At 40.2% G+C, this 24,286-nt stretch overlaps 1 protein-coding gene across 1 annotated transcript in view; it reads left to right on the forward strand.

Annotated features, from left to right (window-relative positions):
- The window catches only part of ZNF316 (zinc finger protein 316), a 36,147-nt gene extending 12,466 nt beyond the window's left edge, over positions 1-23,681 (forward strand). The window contains exon 5 of the mRNA XM_044677293.1: positions 21,508-23,681. Within this exon, the coding sequence (XP_044533228.1) occupies positions 21,508-23,681 (2,174 nt within the window). The remainder of the gene's footprint in view (positions 1-21,507) is intronic.
- Positions 23,682-24,286: the final 605 nt, after the last annotated feature.

Raw genomic sequence — 24,286 nt, forward strand, 5'->3', positions numbered from 1 at the left:
TAATTAATCCAAGACCTTCATTTTATAGCTGAGGAAACCCAGGTTAACTGAAGTAAATGACTTGCCCAAGGTCATTCACCTATTGAATAGAATTACAGAGCCAGAATAAACCTAGGTCCTCTGACTCCAAATCCAGTACATTTCAACTGTACCATATTATCTTATAATTATTATTTATGTATGTTTTACATCACTCAAACTGCCATCTAGTCTTCAAAAGTACTTCCATGACAATAATAAAAATTCAGATTTATAAAGTTAATTTTTCTAATCAGAGAATCCGTATGACCCCTCTGGGTTCATAGCACTTCCTTTGAGGAGCATGGCTAGCTATTGTTTTCTGAAAGTTTGAGGGGGGTAATTATAGTATCAGATAGCATCAGAATTTAGGCATCTAAAGCCAAAGGGTTGCTGGGAAATGGGGTCTTCAGCTTTCTAAATCTCATCTTTTCAAATAGAAGTTATTCTAATACATCTCGAGTTCCCATAGAGCACTGGGTCAATAGCCAACAAGATCTGGACCTTTATTCTCACTTTTTATGCTTCTCTTTAGGTGTGGGTGGCATCAGATTCATCTTATTTTTTATCACTTATATTTGCATAAAATGATTTTCTAAATACAGCCTTTTGAGGGAACGGCAATACAAGTATCCCTATTTTACAGGCAAGGATGTTGAAGTGACATGTTCATGTCACGCAAGTCAAGTAAAGGGACAGAAATTTATTCAGGTAGGAAAGGGAAGACAATAAGCATTTTTAAGTGCTTGGCCTACTGTGTGCTGGGTTCTATGCTGAGCACTTTTTTAACTATTATATCCTTTGATCCTCACAACAACGGGATATTAGTGCTGTTGTTATCTCCATTTTATATTTGAGGAAACTGAGGCAGACTGGTGAAGCGATCTGCATAGGGTGACATAGCTAGTCAATGTCTGAGGCCAGATTTGACCTCAGGTCCTCCAGTCTTCAGGCCCAGAGCTCAGTTGACTTCATAACCAGCTGCCCCCAGAAGGTCACCCAAAGGTATAACTCCCATTTTTTGGTGTGTGTGTTTTAAGGTTTGTAAAGAGCCTTTACATTTATAGCCCTTGAAGAGGGAAGGGTGCTGAGATAGGGATCTCAGCTTAGAGAAGGTGAGTAGTACATAGTACTTTAAGGTAGGTAAGATAGTGGAGTATATTTTATCTCCATTTTTAAGATGAGAAAATAAGCCTAGAGAGGTTTAGTAACTTGTCCAAGTTAGTATCAGTTAGAATTTGAACTTGGGTCTCCTAACTCCAGGTCCAGAGCTTTCTGTTCCACCACAGTATGTTTTTAAGTCATATGCTTTTGCAAATGTCATTGCTATTCTGGGAGAGGAATTGTTTTTGTAGTTTGTATCTGGAAGGGACCTGGCCTTTCATGTGTTTTCACTCAATTCATGTAGTGATTGGTTTTCAGGTACTCAGCCTAGGATTGTCCCCTATTCTTATTTTATTAATTCTTTAGAGGTGCTAAAACTTGAATAATTGCCACCCCCATATGTCTTCCCTTAAAGGGTCATTGTGCCCATTTCCCACTTTTAATACATTTGGTTTTTCCTGATCTTTGGTGGGGGGCCTGCAATGCCCCCTGTCCATGGGGGCCTTTTCTGTCCCAGAGGTCCAATCTTATAGAGCCAAGGTAGACTCAAAGGAAATAGACAGAAACTTCTTCTAAGCCCCCAGAGTCTAGACCTTAGCTAGCCAAGTGAAGTTTTAACCTCTATTCCAGCATAGAGCAGTGTTTGCTTCATAAGTTTAATGACCTCAAAGGAATTTGGCTGGCTGGGTCCCAATTGAGGCATTCACATTTTATTCTCAGGAGTGCTTTGGTCCCTTCCTTACCAACCATTGACTAACCTTTATTAGTATCCACTAGTTTTATGCATCTTATTTTTTAAAATTGAATTTTATTTTCAGTTATGACTTCTCTTCCCTCTTCTTCATCCTTCACCCATTGAGAAAACAAGAAAAACAAAACCCATTACAAATATGTATAGTCATCCAAAACAAATGCTAATATTGGCCATGCCTGGGGAAAAAAAGAAAAGAAAATATGTTTCAGAGTGAATTGGAATCCATCTCTCTATCTGGCTATGGATAGCATGTTTTATCATGAGTCTTCTAAAGTTGTGGTTGGTCCAAACCTTTCAGAATTGAGTATGTTTATAGTATTATTATTGTATAAATTGTTTTTCTGTTTCTATTCTACTTTGCATCAGCATATATGTCTTCCCAGGTTTTCTTAAGTCATCCCTTTCATTTTTTATAATAGTCATATTCCATTTCATTCTTATACCATAACTTGTTCAGCCCTTGCCTAATTGATGGGCATCCTTTTAGTTTCCAATTTTTTGCCACTACAAAAGAAGCTGTTAAACTTTTTTTTTTGTACACATGGGCTATTTTCCTTTCTTTGCTTTCTTTGGGTTATAGATCTAGTAGTAGCAGTGTCACTGGAACAAAAGCTACACACAGTTTAATAGCTTTGTAGGCATAGTTCCAAATTGCTTTCCAGATTGGTTGGTCTGATTCCTATCACTTACAACAGTGCATTAAAGTACTTGTTTTCCTACAGCCCTTTCCACCATTTATCATTTTCCTTTTTTGTCAACTTCAGGCAATACAATTGATACAAAATGGTATATCAGGGTTTTGTTGTTTTGTCATTTCTGGCATTGACATTTCTCTAATTATTAGTGATTGAGAACATTTTTTTATATGGCTCAGATTTCTCCCTTTGAAAACTGCTTGTTCATATCCTTTGACCAAATCAGTTGGGGAATGGCTCTTATTAAAAATTTAACTCAGGTCTCTATATCTTAGAAATGTATTCTCAAGTGGTTTGAAAAGAGTTCTGGAAATAACTCCTAATAATGAGTAATACCTCATGTGTGATTCTTCACATTAGGACTACCTTCCTATGGGTTTCTTCCTACTCAGGAACAGAGGGGTCAGGTATACTTGTGTTCACCTGGAGAATGCCCTTTTAATCCAAAGTCTGTAAGACCAGACAACAAAAGGGCTAGATGGTCTGGAATCTATCGACTATCATTTAATTAGAGTTGTTGCTTCAGTTATATCTGAACTTTGTGGCCCTCTTTGGAATTTTCTTGGCAAAAATATTGTGATTTACCATTTCCTTCTACAGCTCATTTTACAAATGAGGAAACTGAGGTCGTCACAGTTAAGTGACTTGCCCAGGGTCATATGTGTACATGTTTGAGGCCAGATTTGATATCTTCCTGATTCTAGGCTTGGCACTATATTCACTGCGTCACTAAGCTGCATCTTCACCTATTTGGTGATCCGTAAGATATGACCCTCAGCCTGAAATTTTGAGAATGGAAGTGGGAAAGCAGATTCTGAGTCAGTGAACAGCAGAAGGAAGATCCAGGAATTAAAAACAATTTTGTCCTTGAGTCAAGTTTCTGACTACACTTTGAACAGACATCAATTATGTAGCCTTGAGCAGGTCCCTTAACCTCCCTTGGCCTTAGTTTCCTCACTTATAAAATGATGAATTTAACTTCTAGATCTATGGTCCCATTATCCAGACCTTTACTTAGTATTTGCTACTCAGAAAGCATTCTGCTAGGGAGAGATAAATAGATGAATCATACTTGAGTTCTTGCCTTCAAAAATCTTCAAGATTAATGGGGAGATATAAAACATGTAAAAAATAACTACAAGATAAAATTAGTGTTAAGGCAATGTAGGACTATGCAAAAGTCTAAGGAGGTTCAGTATTTAGTACTGACTACTTTCAGGGAATGTTTTCCCATCCTTCCATTTTTGTAGTATTTCATACTTCACAAAGTACTTCTATATTTATGGTTCTAGCAAAATTCCAGAGGCACCTGTGGCTCAGGCTCTAGGAGTAGGCAATTACTAACTGTAAGTAGGAGGCTTAAGGTCAGGACCTCTAACCAAGATTTTTTCATATTAAAAAATGAACTAACTCCTTTGGAAATGAGTAGCTTCTTTTGTAGTGGCAAAAAAAATTGGAAACTAAAGGGATGCCCAATAGCAAGTACCTGCCAGGTGCAAAGATCTAAGTCTTATAAAACATGTATATTGAATGTTGAGATAGAAGAACTGTTGGCCAGGGAACCAATGGATACATATGACCACTGACATGGAAATGCATAATGTGGATTTCATATTTGGACTACTAAGTAGGAGGCAGTTATTTCATCAGTGTTGGGTAAATTAGATTAATGGACCACTATTCTTAGTACATCCCAGAGAACCATTAACAAAAAGGAACTCAGTTATAGAGCCCTCTGCTGCTTACCAAGAGTTCATCTTTCAGAAGACTTCATACCCTAGAGCGGAGATAGTCCTTTCTTATCCCTTTATTTTTAAGAGGACAGAGAGGGCTGAAGGAGGTGATCATTTATTCAAATGGCTGTCATGTGAAAGAGGGAGCAGAACTTCTCTGGACTGTACTTCTAGGCAGTGGTTCCCAAACTTTTTTGGCCTATTGCCCCCTTTCCAGAAAAAATATTACTTAGCTCCCTGGAAACTAATTTTTAAAAAATTTTAATAGCAGTTAATAGGAAAGATAAATGCACCTGTGGCCATCATCACCCTCCTGGATCACTGCAGCAACCACAAGGGAGTGGTAGCACCCACTTTGGGAATCACTGTTCTAGAGTATTAGCCCAGGACCACTGGGTAGAAGTTACAGGGAATGAGTTTCAACTCAATAGAAGACCAATTTCTAAAAATTAAAATTGCCTCAAGATGGAATGAATAGCTTCTTTAAAGAGATAGTTCCCTATCACTGGAGATGTTTAAATAGGCTAGAGCAGTGATGAGCAAACTATTCCCTCCCAGCCACATCTAGGCCTTAATTTGCCCATCACTGCCTTAAGCAATTCCCTAATCACTAAGCCCCCACATCCTGATGTAGTAATTAGGGAATTGCTTAAGGCAGTGATGGGTAAACTAGGGCCTGGATCTGGCCCACGGGGAATAGTTTGCCCATCACTGGGCTAGAGGATTGTTAGGAACCTTAATCATAGCTGGAATGAGAGAATAGCTGGATGAGAGGACTTTCAGACTAGCTTTTTCACTTTCAAGAGTCTCTCCTTCAATGACACACTGAAAAAACTTTGTCTCATTTAGCATTAATTCAGTGGATCAGTCAGTAGCTAAGATAACCTTTCTTATTTGGCTGAAAAACAATCCCTTCTTTTAATAATAACAATTGACATTTATATAGCATTTTAAACTTTGCAAGAACTTTGCAAAACCTTCCTGAGCTTACATAACCAGTAAGTATTAGAAAGGGGATTTTATTTAATTTTTAAACCATTTAAATTGTTTTAATTAATTTTTAAAAAATTTGCTGATTTTATATTGTTTATTAACTCAATTGCATGAAAAAACCATTTTGACCTTCATTTTCTTTAAGTTTGAACCAAATTTCAAACAAGCAAAAGGAAAGTGAAGAAATAAAATAAAATATAATATGTCTTCTCTGGAGGTAGATGGCATTTTCCCTCATGAGTCCTTGAGGATTTCCTTGGATCTTTGTATTGCTAAGAACAGCTAAGTCATTCATAAATGTTCATCACATAATATTGCTGTTGTTGTGTACAATGTTTTCCTGGTTCTGCTCACTCACTTTGCATCAGTCCATACAGGTTTTTCCAGGTCTTTCTTAAATCATCTTTCACATCATTTCTTGTAACACAGTAGTATTCCATTACAATCATATACCACAACCCCAAATGATGGACATTCCCTCAGTTTCCAATTTTTTGCCACCATAAAAAAGAGGTGCTGTAAATATTTTGGCAAAATGGGTCCTTTCCCCACCTTTTAAAATCTCTTTGGGATATAGACCTAGTAGTGGTATTGCTGGGTTAAAGGATAAGCACAGTTTTAAAGCTTTTGGCGTATAGTTCCAATCATTCTCCAGAATGGTTGGATCAGTTCAGAACTCCACCAGCAGTGCATTAATGTCCCAATTTTGCCACATCCCATTCAGCATTTATTATTTTCCTTTTCTGTTATATTAGCCTCCCTGAAAGGCGTGAGGTATCTCAGGATTGTTTTAATTTGCATTTCTCTAATCAAGAGTGATTTAGATCATTTTCCCATGTGATATATATAGCTTTAATTTCTTCATCTGAAAACTGCTTATTCATATCCTTTGACTGTTTATCAATTGGGGAATGATTTGTATTCTTATAAGTTTGACTCAGTTCTCTATATATTTGAGAAGTAAGACTTTTATTAGAGATACTTGCTGTAAAATTTCCTCCCATCCACATTTTCTTTTAAACCCTTGTACTTTGGTGTTTTGTCTCATAGGTGGAAGATTGGTAAGGGTGGGCAATGGGGGTCAAGTGACTTGCCCAGGGTCACACAGCTGGGAAGTGGCTGAGGCCGGGTTTGAACCTAGGACCTCCTGTCTCTAGACCTGACTCTCACTCCACTGAGCTACCCAGCTGCCCCCCCATCCACATTTTTCTTTTTCTTCTAATCTTGATTGCATTGGTTTTGTTCATGCAAAACTTTTTAATTTAATATAACCAAAGTTATTTATTTTACATCTTATGATGGTTGTATAGCTAATCTATTCCACTGATCTACCACCCTGTTTCTCAGCCAGGACCAGATTGTTTTGATGATTACAGCTTTGTATCATAGGAATCTATGATAACTTTATCCCCCCCCCCTTTTATCACTGATTCCCTTGATAGTCTTGATCTTTTGTTCTTCCAGATGAATTTTATTATTTTTTCTTGTTCTATAAAATAATTTTTGGGAAATTCAATTGGGCCTTGAATAAATGGATTGATTTAGGTGGGATTGCCATTTTTATTATATTGGCTTGACCAAACCATAAACAGTTAACATTTTTCCATTGTTTTAAGTTTATAACTTTTGTTTTATATCACATATATGATATGGCTATATTCATTTCCATCTATAGCCCTTTTCCCTCTCCCCCATACAGAAAGACATCTCAAAGAATGGACAGAGAAGAAAAAAAAGCAATTCACCAAAATTAGCAGAACACATCAGTCAGGTCTAACAGTATATTCAGCGTTTCATATCCAGAGTTCCACAAAAGTGGATCATACAGAACTATGGTACAGTAAAAGACTCCTAGCTCAGTAGAATTGAGTTCAAATCTCAGCTCTGGTTTTTATACTTTCAGTGGCCATGGGCAAATGAGAAAGTAGGAATATATAGTCTTTGAGGATCCTTTGTTCTTTAGGTCTATGAAATGATGACTTCAAGCACAACTTCACCTTATACTGTGCTGTGTTGGCTATGAGGAAGCCAAATTTCCTTTGCTTTCCAAAGTTATCATTTACTAGGTGTTTGTGGCTTTGGCTCTTAGGTATGTGTTTGTCTAAAATATGCTTGGTAGTTATCTGCATTCTTTCCAACTTGTTAATTAAAACTTAAATAAATGTAGATTCATCATGTATCAAGATGGAAGAGATTTTAGCTCAAAGCCGTCTTTTTGCTAAGAATTCTAATTTGGTCTTATAACTGCTATTGCAAGAACTACTACATCTACTGTTGTGGGTTTGACCTTGATCTTCAACTCCTGGAAGTCATAACCATATAGTTACCTGTGTTAGCTGGTATTGCTGCCTTCATCCCTGGCTCAACTAAAAAAATTATTGATATGCTTTGTTTTTTATGCCATGCTTATTTCCAAAGGAGTTAGATCAATTTTTTATATGAAAAATCCTGGTTAGAGGTCCTGACCTTAAGCCTCCTACTTAGCAGCCCAAATTTGAAATCCACATTATGCATGTCCATGCCAGTGGTCATATGTATCCATTGGTTCCCTGGTCAACAGTTCTTCTACCTCAACATTCAACATACTTGTGTTCAATATACTTGCTATTGGGTTTATTTTTCTTGATGGATCTTATTCGACAGTTGTTATAGATTCTGTCCTGCTTTTTTCCATTACCATGTTCTATATTGGATTTCTTTTAGTATCTTTGCTTCTTGGCCTGACCTAAACTTAAAAGCAGACCTGAGAGTGGAGAGGTAATGTAGTATAATGGAAAGAACACTGGATTTTGAATCTGAGGACCTGTGTTTGTATTCTGTGTTCTTGTTCTTTTACTTGTGTGACCTAGTAATGAGCAAGTTACCATCATTCTGAGGCTCCCCTGTTTCCTCACCTGTTAAATAAAGTGGTGAGGCTATATAATATCTAATATCTAGCTTAAAATCCTGTGATCCAGAGCATAGATCCCCCTGAGATTCCTAGTCATTCTGGAGAAGAAATCTATTGAACCATATTTTTTCCTCAAAATTCTGAACAGCATAGTAAAAGTAAGTTTATTGATAAATATGGAGACTTTCTAGAAATCATATTTGACTATTCTTATTTATAAGGTGTGCATATGGTAGAAACGAGAAAATACCATCCTACATCATAATTAATACCTTAATATAGTAAATAACTGACATTTTTATATTAGTTTAAGGTTTACAAACTGCTTTCTTCAGAATAACCCTGTGTGGTAGGCAGTACAGGTATAATTTTTCTGTTTTACAGATAAGTAGACTGAAACTAAAAGAAGTTGTGACTTATCTGAAATCACACAACTAGATTCAGAGCTGGGATCTAGCTCTGTCTTTTCACTCCAAAATCCAGTGTCTAGTAGTACTGAAGCCTGTAGAGACAATAATTTCTATTTCAAAGTTATAAGTTCTGATTCAAAAGAAGGAAAGACAGATACTTGAGGATGTTTAGATGGTAAGGGAAATTACCTCTTAGGCATGATTTTGTTTTTAGCTAGTGTCACAACTCTCTTGGCAATGAGAATACTCCTGATGGGGAGAAACTCTGCACAGAATGAGAAGGGGGTGTTGGCAGTGGGATATTTGATTAAATGGCATAAACAGCTGGATCTGTAATAACTGTATTGACTTACCTGCCAGGTGCAAAGACCTTATAGCACATATAGACTAAATACTGGGGTAGGAGGAAATGTTTGCCAGGGTTTGCCTATGGTACATATAAACCTCTGATGCATAATATGGAATTGGAATTTTGGCTTTCTAAGTAGGAGGCTTTAAATTAGGATCTCTAATGTGGTTGTGTCTGAGTTATAGTTGCTTCCACCTGTGTGACAAAAATCAAATGTTTATTAAGTACTTGCCTTGTGCAAAACATTGCCTAATGTTAGGGACTAAATGAGATAAAAAGATGAAGTAGACATGGTAACTGTCCTCAAGGAACTTAGTTATCATATAGCCTTTAACAAAGTGCCTGGTACTACCGGAGAGGTACTTATTAAATACTTGATTAATACAAGCCTTAGGCACAGAATAGGTAGATCATGAGTCTAAACATGAGTCCATAAGTGAGACATGATTAGAGTGTCTTTGAACATCCTGAGGTGGAAGGATCACTTCCTCGATAGAGGATCAGGGCTCTTTATTGAGAGCTTCATGAAAGAGAGAGCATTGGCATTGGATCTTAGAGACCTCAGGATGAATAAAGCTGCATGTGATGATAAATTTCAAGAGATAAAGGTTTTTAATTTAAGGAACTACTCTTTGGGATACCAGTCTGGACAGACTGGTTGTCCTAACAGGGAAACACTCCCCACCCCTTCCATATTCCAGGTTATTAGAAAAAACAGATGTTCCTTAAAAAACAGAAGATGGGTTTTAGTTGGAAAACAAAAAGGATCTAAAGATTAGAGAACAAAAGAATGTCATATACAGGAGAAAGGAGCAGTGGACATAGAAACTATTTAACTATTTACCATAAAATTATTTTAAAAGAACTCAAACTGAGACCCCTTTCTGAAGAGTAAGGAACTGCTTTTCCTCTAAGGAATGAAAAAGTAGATCTAAAGGTTCTTTTATTTACTTTTACCAATTATATGTAATAACAAATTTCCACAGTAACTTTTCTGAAGTTATATGATCCAAATCGTCTCCCTTCCTCTCTTCCCACCCCATCCCAGAGCTAGCAAGCAATCAATCTGGGTTATACATGTATTATCATGTAAAACATATTTCCATATTGCTTATTTTTATGGGTGACTAATTTTATAAAACATAAAGTTTTTTTAAGGTAATTGGTCATCTAGAAAATGGCAGAGGGAGGAAGGAAAGGGAACAAACATTTACTAAGCATTGATTAAACTTTTTAGAGATTACATGACCAAACTGTGCCCTTAAGCTGTCTGTGAGGCCTGGCTCCCCTCCCCCCTATTCCAGACTGGAGAGGGAGGAAGTGCTTACATCAGGCTGCTGGGCAGAGGGGTAGGGCCTGTGAAAAACTTCCTCAGGTGCTGTGGAGATGAGCAGTCCCCTCTGGCACATGGGGGCATGTGTGCCATGGGTTCGCCAACACATTTATGTGACAGGCATTGTACTAAGCACTTTATAAATGATCTCATTTGCTGCAACCATCATGTGAAGCAGATTCTTTTAGGATCTTGATTTTTAAAAAAAAAATTTTTTTTTATTTTAAACCCTTAACTTCTGTGTATTGACTTATAGGTGGAAGAGTGGTAAGGGTAGGCAATGGGGGTCAAGTGACTTGCCCAGGGTCACACAGCTGGGAAGTGTCTGAGGCCGGATTTGAACCTAGGACCTCCTGTCTCTAGGCCTGGCTCTCAATCCACTGAGCTACCCAGCTGCCCCCCAGGATCTTGATTTTTCATTGAGGATATTGAAGCAAGAGTTGAAGTGCTCACTCAGGGTCACACATCTAGTAAGAATAGATTGGAACTTAGGTCTGACTCCAGGACCAGCAGTCTTATTCAGTGCTCTTCCTAGCTGCTCCAAAGCAGAATAGGAAGAAAGAGTAGTGGTAATAGTTAATTCTGAAAGATATTGATGCAGTAGTTGACCTACTAACAATAGAGAGATTTGTTGTCTTTCAGAGGCATATATCCCAGACTTGTCAAAATGATAAAACTGCTAACTGGTCCTACTAGACGGAATATAGAAAGCATTGCCAAAGATGACAAAATCTTGAGTAACTTGAGTAAAAGTCACTAAATTGCATAAAACCTTTGAGATTGTGATACCACCATTATGCATATACCCCATAAAAATGAAATGAAAAGGATCACCTATGTGCAAAAAGATTTATAGCAGTTCTTTTCATAGCAAAGAACTGGAAATGTAAGGAGTTGCCCATCTATTGGGTGGCTGAGCAAAGTATGGTATATATGGTGTATATATGTATATTGGAATATTAGTGAGCCATAAAGGAATGATAAAATGGACAGTTTCAGAGCAAACTGGGAAGACCTGAAGTGAGCAGAACCAGGAAAATATCCAGACAACAGTGTAAATAAAAAAAAAAAAACTTTGAAAAATGAGAACTCTTGAGATTACACTAACAGATGATGACTTCAGAAAACCAAACATAAGACATTGCCTGTTTCCTTACATAAACATTTACTAAGTGCCTATTTCATGCCATGTGCTTTACTAAACATTTTACATATATTATCTTATTTGAGCTTCACAATAAAACTGAGAGGTAGATGCCATTTGTATCTTCATTTTTCTGATGTTTAAATTGAGGAAGGCAAGTTAAGTGACTGGCTCAGGTCCACACAGCTAAGTGTCTAAGGTTGGATTTGAACTAGGGTCTTCCTGACTTAAGGGCCAGTGTGCCACTATGCCACCTAACTGCTTCACTTGGAGGGGTGATGAACTCAAAATGACAAATGAGAGAGATATATGTACATTTTTGGGTGTGGCTATTGAGAGAATCACTTCACTTGGCTATACATAATGCTTATGAAGGCCTTCCTTCTAGGAAGTAGGAAAGAGAGGGAAAATAAATACTTTTATTTTTATTTATTTTTTAAGTTTGGATTTGCAGAGTGTCAGTGGGGACTACTTCTTAAATTTATTTTTATTTTTTTATTTTTTGGTGAAGCTTTTATTTAATTAATTAATTTAGAACATTTTCCCATGGTTACAGGATTCACGTTCTTTCCCTCCCCATCTTCTGCCCCCTCCCATAGCCAACACACAATTCCACTGGGTTTTACATGTGTCATTGATCAAGACCTATTTCCATATTATTTGTATTTTCACTAGGGTGATCATTTAGAGTCTATATCCCCAGTCATATCCCCATCAACCCATGTGATTAAGCAGTTGTTTTTCTTCTGTGTTTCTACTCCCACAGTTCTTTCTCTGAATATGGATAGCGTTCTTTCTCATAAGTTCCTCAGAGTTGTCCTGGATCATTGCATTGTTACTAATAGAGAAGACTATTATATATCTGTGTATAATGTTCTCCTGGTTCTGCTCCTTTCACTCTGCATTAATTCCTGGAGGTCATTCCAGTTCACATGAAATTCCTCCAGTTCATTATTCTTTTTAAAGGCACAATAGTATTCCATCACCAACAGATATCACAAATTGTTCAGTCATTCCCCAATTGAAGGGCATACCCTTTTTTTCCAGTTTTTTGCCACCACAAAGAGCTCAACTATGAATAGAAAATAAATACTTTTAAATAACTATAATAAATAGAATCAAAGCCCTGGGGTAGGGGAGAATAATTTGGCTACAGAGACCACAGAAGCACTTGGAAGAAATAAAGGAAGAGAAAAAAATAAAGAGTTCTGGAAGAAAAAACTGAGAATAGTAAGTAAATCGAATAGAATGTAGAAAACTTACTAAGGACTGAACTCTTGGCAAAACCAAAAAGAACTCAATAATTTCTTTAGACGCAAGAAATATTAGAATAAGATCAAAAGATTGAAAAAAGAAGAAGAAAATGGAAGGCATCAAGAAAAACTGATTTGGGAAAAAGAAACCTGGATCTCACAATTTGAAAAGTCAGAAAAGAAAACGTACCATGTTTACCTAAACCAGAGGACAAAGTAAAAATAGAAAGAATTAACCAATTGCTTCCTAAAAGAAAATGCAAAAGGCAAAAACGCTGCAGGAATGTCATAGCCACAATCCAGAAATTTTAAAGAAAAAAAAATACTGAAAACGTCCTAAAAGAAAGTGTTCAAAGTACCAAGGAATCACAATCAGAATCACACATGACTTGGCAGCAACTACTTATAGGAGAAAAAATCTTGGAAAGCATATTTCAAAAGGAAAAAACCTAAATGCCTACAACTGATTGCAACTCTGAATAAAATCTTTTTGGATAAAATTGGCCTTTTAATGATAACTCTTCACTATTCCTGGTGAAACTAACAGATCTGAATAGAAAGTTTGATTGCAAACAGAAGATTAAAGAGAATTCTAGAAAAGTATGTTTGAACAATTCTAAGGGCCAGTTGCTGAGGAAGTACTTATATTCTAATGAAAGAGAAGAGACATGTCCTTTCACAATTCTTATGTCTTCAAAGGTCACAGAGAGAATTAAAACAGATAGACTTCGAGATAACTTGTTCCATTTTGCTTTTCCTTAGAGCAAAGAAGGGACAACTAAGTGGTGCAGTGAGTAGAGCATCAGGCTTGGAGTCAAGAAGACCTTAATTTACAATCTGGCCTCAGACACTAGCTGTATGGTCCAGGCACTTAACCCTATTTGCCTCAATTTCCTCATCTGTAAAAAGAGCTGGAGAAGGAAATGACAAACCACTCCAGTATCTTTGCCAAGAAAGCCTCAAATGTGGTCACAGAGTCACACAATCAAAAACAACTGAACAACAATAACAATTAGAGCAAGGAAAAAGAAGGGAAAAATACTGTTTCTTCACAATTGAAGGGTTCCAGAAGGAGAGTTTACAAACATGGAGGACGGAATGGAAGGAACAGGTATCACAGGAACCTCCCTCCTCTGAACAGGACAGAGTGCAAGCACACATATATGCACACTCACAGAGGTTAGTGTAGTAACAGATTAAATTTAATAAGGAAGTAGAGATGGGTACAAGAGGAAGAAGGAAGGGTAGCATTAGGGAGGAAGTAGTCAGGAGTAAAACAAAACTAGAAAGTGTAAATCAGACCACTGATCTGGGTTAGGGCCATAGGGTATACAGGCAGAGTAATGCAGCTGAAGCAGATTGCTTTAGTTACAGCACACTCATATTAATCATTGCTTGCTCTTTCATCACCTTTGTAAAGAAATAGGCAAAGGAAAGAGACCAAATGAAGGAAATACACTGTTCATATTCCTAATAACCGTGAATGAGGATGGGATGAGCTCACATTTCAACTTAAGAGAATAGTAGAATGGATTAAAAGCAGAATCCATCAATATGTTTATAAGAAACACAATTAAACATAAAGATTTATACAGAATTAAAGTGATGAACTGGAGCAGAATTTGTGTTTCAGAAAAACCCCAATAGGATAGGGATAGTAATCATGATAGCATTTAATGAGAAGCAGCTAGATGGCACATTGGATAGAGTGTTGAACCTGGAGTCGGGGAAGACCCAAGTTCAAAGCTAGCCTCAGATGCTTCTTAGTTATATGACTCTGGGCAGGTCACTTAATATCTGCCTTGGTTTTCCTCATGCAATATGGAGATAATAATAGCATGTACCTTCCAGGATTGTTGAAGGGATAAAAGGAGATATTTATAAAGTGCTTTGCAAACCAAAGTATTATGTAAATGCTAGCTACTGTTGTTTATTATGGTCTCAGGCAACTCTGCAGTTAAAAAATTGATATTGTTAGAAGAGACAAACAAGGAAACAACATTATGCTTAAAGGCAAAGTAGACAAAAATACAATAAAAATAATATATACATATGTATCAAATGGCAAAGCATCTATGTACTTAAAAGATTAATTGAATTACAGGAAGAAATAGTAAGGGTTCGGTGGGGGGATCAAGAAAGTCTTTGGGCCAAGATGCATCTTAAAGGCAATTGCAAATACTTCATAATGTATATACTTTGTAATACTCTTCTTTTTATTCCTATATCAACTCTTAAAAGAAGCGCCCCCCCCATGATATGGAGGTACCTTCCAGAGATTGGGAATAGCCAGTGCAAAGACCCAGAGATGGGAGATGCTGTTATCTGTGAGAAGCAAAGAATATACTTTGATTGGATCCCAGAATGTAGGAAGGGGAGTTATGTCCAACGAGACTGCAAAAATGGGCAGAATCAAGTTGTATAGGGTTTTAAAAAAAAAGAGAGGAGTTTGCAGTTTATCCAAGCAGAAATAGGAAAGTTTTGAACTTGGGTCAAGTAAGGGAGTCATGCTAAGTTATCTCCTTTAGGAAAATTACTTTGACAGCAGTGTTTTGATTGGACTGAATTGGGAAGAGATTTGAGGGAGTGAGACTAAGTATGCTATTGCAGAAAATCTTGGCAAGAAGTAATGAGGGTCTGAACTAGGGCAGCAGCTATGTAAGTAGAGAAAATGGATTGGCTGTAAGAGATATGAAGGTAGAAAAGTCAAGATCTGGTAACTGATTGGATATGTCGGATGAGAAGAAGTGATCATCAGTCCAGGAAAATGCTGACATTGTGAATCTGAAATACTGGAAGGATGGTAGGATCTTCAGCAGAAATAGGGAAATTTGGAAGAGGGGATGTTTTTTGAGTAAAGATAATGAGTAGAATTTAGAGTAGTTAGAATGTAAGAATTCTTTGGGATGTTCAGTTTGAAATGTCCAAAAGGCAATTGTTGTTGGGACTGAAGCTCAGGGAAAAGATAGGCTAGATATATAGATCTTTGAGTCGTCTACTTAGAGATTAGTAGTTGAGGCAGTGGGAGCTGATGAAGTTACTGGGAGAAGCGAGTAAAGAAGGAAACAAGTTATTAAGTACCAATTAATGTCAAGCACTGTGCTAAATGCTTTATGAATATTTAATTTGACTCTTACAGTAGTCTTGGGAAAGTAGGTGCTATTATTATCCCCATTTCACAATTGAGAAAACTGAGGCAAATAGAGGTTTCATGACTTGTCCAGGTTAGATCATATAGTTAGTAAGTAGTTTGAGTCAAGATGTGAACTGAGGCTCAGAACTCTTTCTACTTCACCACCTAGCTGCCTCAGTATGGCCCACAATAGAATCCTAGGGAACCCCTCTGGTTAGGCAATGTGATGTGGATAATAGATCAGCAAGAAACTGAAAATGAATGGTTAGCCAAGTGGGAGGTGAACTCAGAGAACAAGTCATAAAGGCCAGAGAAGAGAAAATCTGGGAAGATAGAGTCGTTAGTAGTGTCAGATGTAATAAATAGGTTGAGGAAAAATAGGACCTGAGAACAGAACATCAGATTTGGAAGTACAGGAATTATTGGAGAGAGTAGTTTCATTTGAATTAGGTTGGCAGTTGAATTGCATAAGGTTGAGTGGTGAGAAGAGGATGTGAAAAAAGTGTGGCTGAGAAAGAGGAGTGATTTAGTATGATAGTTTGAAGATATGGTAGGGAATGAAGGTTTTTTTTAAAGATAGAGCATTTTGGGCATATTGGAGTACAGTAGAGGAGGAATTGACAGATCACAATTTAAGAGAGGAGTGGATGGTTGAGAGTTAAATGCACATGTAAAAGGAGGAAGGAGCCAGAGATGATGTCAAAGGGTTTTGTTATAAAGAGAGTGAGAGGAAGGGGTACATATATTGAATGGTCTCCCTTTTATTTTCAGTAAAGAGGCAAAGCCCTCAGCTGAGAGTGAGGGGAGAAGAGGTTGTGTGGGTGGGCTTAAGGAATGAAGACAAGGATTGGAATAGCTTCTATGGGAACTGAGATAGTAGACCATTAGGAAAACTAGTGTCTTACAACAGTGAGGGCCCAGTTGACACTGAATAGCATAAGTTTGTAATGCACTGTGTCAGCATGGTTGTAAGGCTTTCTCCAGTTTTGTTTATCACTTGTGAATAAGAGTTTAGGAGAGAGTAATCCAGGGCTGAGGTTTGGCAAGAGAAGAGCAGTGATAGGGTAAGGGGGAAAGAGATTCAACAAAAGGGAATAGACAGTACATATACAGCTGAAATGATGTGTGTGTGTGTATGTGTGGTGACAAAAATGAATTCAGAGCAATAGTAAAGGCCCAACAAAACTTTTAGCAAATTATGTTTAAAAAGTTTAGAAGCAGAGGAATAAATGGACCTTTGTTTAATATGACAAATTATATCTAAGCTTAAACCTATCATTATATGCAATGGAGAAACATTAGAGACTATTCCATTAAAATCAAGGGTAAAATAAGGATGTTTATCATCACCATTACTTGATATATTGATATAAATTCTGGCTCTAGTGATAAGATTGGAAAAAACCTGAGGGAATAAGTATAGTCCAAAAAGGAAATAAACTTACTGCTTTTTATATTGATATAATGACATATTTAGAGAACCTGAAAGATTCAGCTAAAATTAATTGAAACAATTAACTTCAGGAAAATAGCAGGACATAAAAGAAACCCACACAAATGCATCAGCCTTTTGGCATTTTACCAGTATAACCCAACAAGAAGGGGAAGAGAAATTCCATTTAAAATAATTACAGGCTGTATAAAATATTTGAAGAACCAAGTGCAAAGGAATATAAAGGAATTATAAAATATTTTTTATAGAAATATGGACTTAAACATTCAGAGAGGTTAATTGCTCATGGTTGAATATGAATCCAATAAAATGGCAATAATATCCAAAATAATTTCCTTATTAACTGCCATATCAATCAGGCTATTAAAGGACCATTTTGGAGGGGTAGAAAAATTAATAAAATTAATCTAAATGAACAAAAGAACAAAAATCTCAAAAATGAAAAAGTGAGGAGGAGATTCTACTAGGGGTTCCAGATCTCAAACTATACTATAAAATAATCATCAAAACTATCCGATTTTGGTTAAAAAAATAGAAAAGTTGATAAAGGGTAAATTAGGAACCTAGGATCTAAAGTAAACAAACATTGTCACAAATGTTCAATATACCCAGTGGCCTGAATTATGATGGTAAAGATCATTAGGGCAAATTATTGAGGAAACCTGCTGAGAACACTGGAAGGCAGTATAGCAGAAATTATGTTTAGAACAATACCTTGCACTGTTTTCCAAAATAGACTCCAAATGGATACAGGTCATATGAACAAATAAGAAGAGCAAAGAAGGAAATAACCTTTTGCATCTGTAGATGGGGAAAGAGTTCTTGAGGATTACAGGATATATAAAATGAAAATTGCTGATTGAATAAAATTGAAAAGTGTCTGCACAAACAAAATCAATGCAATTAGAATTAATTAGAAGGTAAACAACTTGGGAGGTGGGTTATCCATGATAGGGAACTGATTCAAAGGGAAGAAAAGATTCATGGATGTAAACTGGTAGTTCTTAAGAATTTCTCTAGAGGTTTAGTGACTTGCCTAGAGTAAGGCTTGAATATCCTAAGGTTAAGGCAGGCTCTCCTATATGCATACAGGCACCTCCTATAAAATTGCTGTATAGGTGTTGATCCATATTGATGGAAGGCATTTATTTCCTCATTGAGATTTTCCTATATAGAAAAAGTTTACTAAGGCATAATAGAATTGTAGTTAATCTGCATCAGTATAAGGAGTGCCCATGCAGATAAAACTGAAGATCCTTGATATGTTGAAATAATATTTTTAAAAAACACAACTAGGTTAAGAACAAATTCTTGAGAGACCTTTGAGGTTAACTCTGGCTTTTCTTTCAGTTTCAGAGACACCTTTGCTTTCTCTCACCTATTGTGCTTCTAAGTACTTGAGCCCCTTGAAAACCCTGAAGCCTTTGGGGATCTGGTATTTTTCACCCACTTACCCTAAGCTATGAATACTTTCTGGAGGACTCTCTCTGGCCACCAGGATGCATGAGGTGTTGTTGATGACTAGTTTATAGGCTATTTCCCAAATAAGGGCCAAAGCTGCCTTGTTAATTATGTCAGGAAAGACCTTAAGTCACATTTCCCTTTTTTCTTGATCTTTCCTGCTCCAAGTCAGAAACATAAAAGTCATATTCTGTTTCATAGTCTAGTTTCAGGTGTGCCTAGATATACACAGTATGTGATATATTGGTACCTTGTTATGATTCCCCTTTTAATCAAAGAAAAATTACCATAGCAACTACTCAAATAACTTCTCCTTTCCTCTGTTTTCAGTTAGCACTGAATCACTTCTTTGTTAAATTTTTTTTTTAAACCCTTACCTTGTCTTGGAGTCAATGCTGTGTATTGGCTCCAAGGCAGAAGAGTGGTAAGGGTAGGCAATGGGGGTCAAGTGACTTGCCCAGAGTCACACAGCTGGGAAGTGTCTGAGGCCAAATTTGAACCTAGGACCTCCTGTCTCTAGGCCTGCCTCTCAATTCACTGAGCTACCCGGCTGCCCCCTTTGTTAAATTTTGTAATTTCTTCAGGTCAACATTTTCTTAAAGGGACCAGACATTTTTAAATTTTATTTTTCTTTCCAAACATTTTAACACTATGAGCATAATAGAATAATCTTTAAATTAATTGTATAGTGGTTTCCTTATATACATTATCAAAGTTAACTGGATCCAAGGCCACATTGAAGTAGGTTATTATATTCTGTTCTAGTTTTACATTTAGGCATTTATTCACGCTGGAGAAATGATGAAGAGGATAACCGTGATGGAGAGGTGATTCAAAACCATGCCCTGAACACTGAACAAATTTCTTAATCTCTCTGTACCTTGACTTTCTCATCTGAGAAAAATGAAGGAGTTGGATTTAAGGTCCCTTTCAGCTCTAACTCTGTGATTCTCAGGAGTTATTTCAGCAACTGAGCTTGTTAGTCCAGAGAGAACATTGTACAGTGTACAGTAATAGTTGTTCTCAGGTATTTGAAAGCCTCTGTGAAAGATGGATTAGATATGTTTTGTTTGGCCCCAGAGAGCAAAACTAGGAGCAGTGATCAGGAGTTGTCAGAGGTAGATTTTAGATTTTTGTCTTAATATAAGAAAAAAAAAGTCTAACAATTAGAACTGTCCAGTAGTGAAATGAGCTGCCTTGGGCAGAATACCAGAGGCATTCAGTTGGGTGGGTATTGCTTGGGGGATGCCTTCTTTTGGTAGTGGCTTGAACAGATAAACTAAAAAAATCCCTTGTGCACCTAAGACTGGGTTTTTATGGGATCTAATTGATTTAAATAAGCATTGACTGAGAACTCTTATTAGCAAAGCTCTAAGCTAGGTTGCAATAATTTTAGGAGTTTCTGCTTTTTTCTTCTCCTCTTCCTCCTCTCTAGCCCCTCCCCTCCCCTCCCCCCCCCCCCCTTACCTTCTGCTTTCGAATCAATACCGCATGTCGGTTCCAGGGCAGAAGAGTGTAAGGCTAGGCAATGGGGGTTGAGTGACTTGCTCAGAGTCAGACAGCTAGGAAGTGTCTGAGGTCTGATTTGAACCCAGGACCTCCTGTCTTTAGGCCTGGCTCTCAATCCACTGAGCCACCCAGCTTCCCAGATATCTCTTAACACAAGCTTTGTAAATTCCCATAATTAGGGAAGATGAAGGTGTGTGGCAGTTGCACAGTGAATGATTGCTCTCAGCCAAGGAAAAGTCCTTTTTAGATGGACTGCTTTACATTCTGGGAAGTACTGATAAGGGAAGTACTTGAGTTGTTTTTACTATCTATTTTGCATCAAGTCCTGGTTTCACCTTCTAGTAAGTCACCAGCATGCTTTGGGAGAAGAATTTGCAGGTGATCCAGCTTTGGGGTGTGGTCTGTGTCACTGAGCCCCTGGAGAAAAGACCTAGCTATTTCAGCCCCCTGCCCTGCATGAATCTTATTGGTGATTAAGTGCTTAATTTATATTTGTTGACTAATTTTGATGCCAAAGGGCAAAATCAACCTTCTGAAAACTTCCATTGTAGGTGTGTTTTTTTCTTACACTTTCCCTTTTAAAAAATTACTTTGCTTTTATTTAAAAAATTTTTATTATGTATTTTTTCCTGAAAACTGTTTTTTGGTCTTCTTGACTTTTAACAACAGACATTTGCTATTGTCATTTTGGTGGGATGATCTGATTCTCCCCCACTGTGGTCCAGCTTTAGTCAGAGCTTAGCCCTTGCCGGCACCTGGCTTTCTAAACGGCAGAAGCCCCACTGCTGCCCTGAGGGCCCTCAGGCTTGGAGCTTTCTTCCAGCATCCTGGAGAGCCCCTGGTGGGGTGGGGAGAGTCTGGATACTCTCTTTGCCTTATGGGATGGGACCCCAAGGCCGGTTTTGTTAGGAGCCCCTCATATTACCGAGGCTAGTCCTCGGGAGACTCACAGGGATCACCAGACTTCAAACTTTCTGGCTTTGAAGGCCTTCCTGGCATTCCCACTCCTCTCTTACAGCCTTTGAGAGCTCGGGATCTTGCCCACACCGTAATGAAGCAGAGGGTGAGAGAGGGCAATGATAATCACGGTGCTCTTATTTCTTTGGAGTTGACGCATGGATGCCCTCCTGGTAGCCCCGTGAAGTCGGGAGTGAGGGTGACCGCCTCGGATCCGCGGGGCTCAGAAGCCTGCCTGTGCCAGAATTCGAGCCTGGTGCCGGCTATTCTAAAATGAGCGCTTACTTCTTGCTCAGCTCTCTCATCTTTCTCTTTCAGGTGGTTGGTTCTGGAATGAGGAAGAGGAGGAGGAGGAGGAGGAGGAAGACGAAGGCCCTCTGGAGACTCCGGAAGAGTCGGAGCCGCCGGGAGTATGGTCAGCGGCCTATGGAGTGGGAGATGTCCCTGGAACCTGGGGGCCCGATGACTCTGTCCAGGCCCCGCCCACAGATTTATGGGGAGGAGACCCCTCCAATATAGGGATGGTCACCGAAGGACAGGAAATGAAGCCCATTCTCCATGGCGGGGAGGCAGGGGCCCCTCTCCTGCCTCCCTGGGCATTCTCGGCGGTGGTGGAAGCGGCCGGGGGCAGGCCAGAGACAACTTGTGACGTGTGTGGGAAGGTATTCCCTCATCGCTCTGGGCTGGCCAAGCACCGTCGCTACCACGCAGCCGTGAAGCCCTTCGGTTGTGAGGAGTGTGGGAAGGGCTTCGTTTACCGCTCCCACCTGGCCATTCATCAGCGCACACACACGGGAGAGAAGCCCTTCCCCTGCCCGGACTGTGGCAAGCGCTTTGTCTATAAATCCCATCTGGTCACTCACCGGCGGATCCACACGGGCGAGCGGCCCTACCGCTGCTCCTTCTGCGGAGCCGGCTTTGGCCGACGCTCCTATTTGGTGACTCACCAACGCACCCACACGGGGGAGCGGCCGTACCCTTGTCCCCAGTGTGGCCGTAGCTTCAGTCAGAGCTCGGCTCTTGCCCGCCACCAGGCTGTCCACACTGCAGAGAAGCCTCACTGCTGCCCTGACTGTGGACGAGCCTTTAGGCTTCGAGCAGACTTCCAGCGGCATCGAAGGGGCGGAAAGTGCTCCGATCTTAGGGAGGAAGTGAGACGAGAAGAGAGTGAGGGAGCGGAGCTGGGGGCGGAGGGTCTGGAGCCTGTAAACGAAGCCCCGGTTATAGAGAGGACCTACCCCGAATTGGGGAATGGCTTTGGGGAGGGGGAAGGCCCTTCACATCCCCTTGACTTTCACTTCCCGCTGCCACCCAAATCTTGGCTTCATGGAGAGAACCTCCCAATGTTAGCCCTTCAGGATTTTGGAGAAAGGGTAGCCCATGAGCTGGTGGATGCCCCGCCTCTTCCGGGTCACTTAGGGAGCCAGATCTCTCTCATCGATGGGACAGCAATGCCTTGTGACCCCTGTGCCAGTGGACTGCTACCTTTTGGCCCATCGGTGGGGAGCCTCCTCGCGGACCCCCAGCCTTCTTCCATGTTGGAGGAAGAGACTCCATGGATATGCTCAGACTGTGGAAAGACCTTTGGGCGGCGAGCAGCCCTGGCCAAGCACCAGCGCTACCATGCCGGGGACCGGCCTCACCGCTGTGCGGACTGTGGGAAGAGCTTTGTGTATGGCTCTCACCTGGCCCGGCACCGGCGCACACACACTGGGGAACGCCCTTTCCCCTGCCCTGAGTGTGGGGCCCGCTTCGCCCGGGGCTCCCACTTGGCTGCCCACGTGCGTGGCCACACTGGGGAGAAACCTTTTGTGTGTGGGGTGTGTGGGGCCGGATTTAGCCGGAGGGCCCACCTGACAGCCCACGGGCGGGCACATACGGGAGAACGGCCCTACGCCTGTGGGGAGTGTGGGCGGCGCTTCGGGCAGAGCGCAGCCCTGACTCGGCACCAGTGGGCACATGCGGAGGAGAAGCCACACCGATGTCCCGACTGTGGCAAGGGCTTTGGCCACAGTTCAGACTTTAAGAGGCACCGAAGAACCCACACTGGGGAAAAGCCCTTCCGTTGCGCGGACTGTGGCCGCGGTTTTGCCCAGCGCTCCAATCTGGCCAAGCACCGCCGGGGTCACACAGGCGAGCGGCCCTTCCCCTGCCCGGAGTGCGGGAAGAGGTTCTCCCAGCGTTCAGTGCTGGTCACCCACCAGCGAACGCATACAGGGGAGCGGCCATACGCGTGTGCTGCTTGTGGCCGGCGCTTTTCCCAGAGCTCTCATCTCCTCACCCACATGAAGACTCATCGTGGGACTACGACTGGGCCAGCAGCAAAGGCCGAAGCGCCCGGGCAGAAGCAAGCGAGTAGGCCTTCCGGGGAGAAAGAGGACAGTAGTAGTAAGACTGTGGCGGAGTTTGGGGGAAGCTCTAGCTTTGTGTCCGAGGAACCTTCAACCGTATTCCCTGGCCCCTCCCGCTCTTATGAGGAGACCCTCATGTGAGGTGGGTGAGGAGGGAGCTGGAAGGAGGCATGTCCCGAGAGACCACTTGTCTCTTCCCTCTGGGACTCCCTGTGCACAGGGAGCTGGGTATGGGAAATGCCCCTGTGAGGGCTCCTGCATGTCACCTGACTTCATGCTCCCTCCTACTTCTCTCTCCAGACAGTGACCCAGGCAGGAGGGAGTCGGCCTTGGTTGCTTTCCTTGAAGCCCCTGGCACTCCCCCAGCCCATCACATTTGTGTTGCCCTCCTGCTCCAGTTTTCTGAATGGGGCTGGTATGGAAGAAGTGGCCTGGGGTCAGGGTGGGGTGACAGCTGGGGTTTGGGAAAGATTGAAGGAGAGAAAAATGCAGAAGAGTGAAGGTTGGCATCACAGCAGCCTGGAAAATGATGCCATTTGGGGCTTCTATAGTAGAGCAAACCAATAGTCATGAAGGGTGGTATTTATTTTACTCTGATGCAGAATTGGGTGGAAAAACCTTCACATGGTTTACTTCTCGGTAAGCCTGGGTTTGAGCAAGAGAAGGAGGCTCTTGCTTGGTAGCATGGGACTAGGTAAGGGGAGCAGGGGCCTCTGTGAATCAAAGCTTAAGTCTGGGTTGCAGGT

Source organism: Gracilinanus agilis, chromosome 1, assembly GCF_016433145.1.
Source record: "Gracilinanus agilis isolate LMUSP501 chromosome 1, AgileGrace, whole genome shotgun sequence".
Taxonomy (NCBI): Eukaryota; Metazoa; Chordata; class Mammalia; order Didelphimorphia; family Didelphidae; genus Gracilinanus; species Gracilinanus agilis.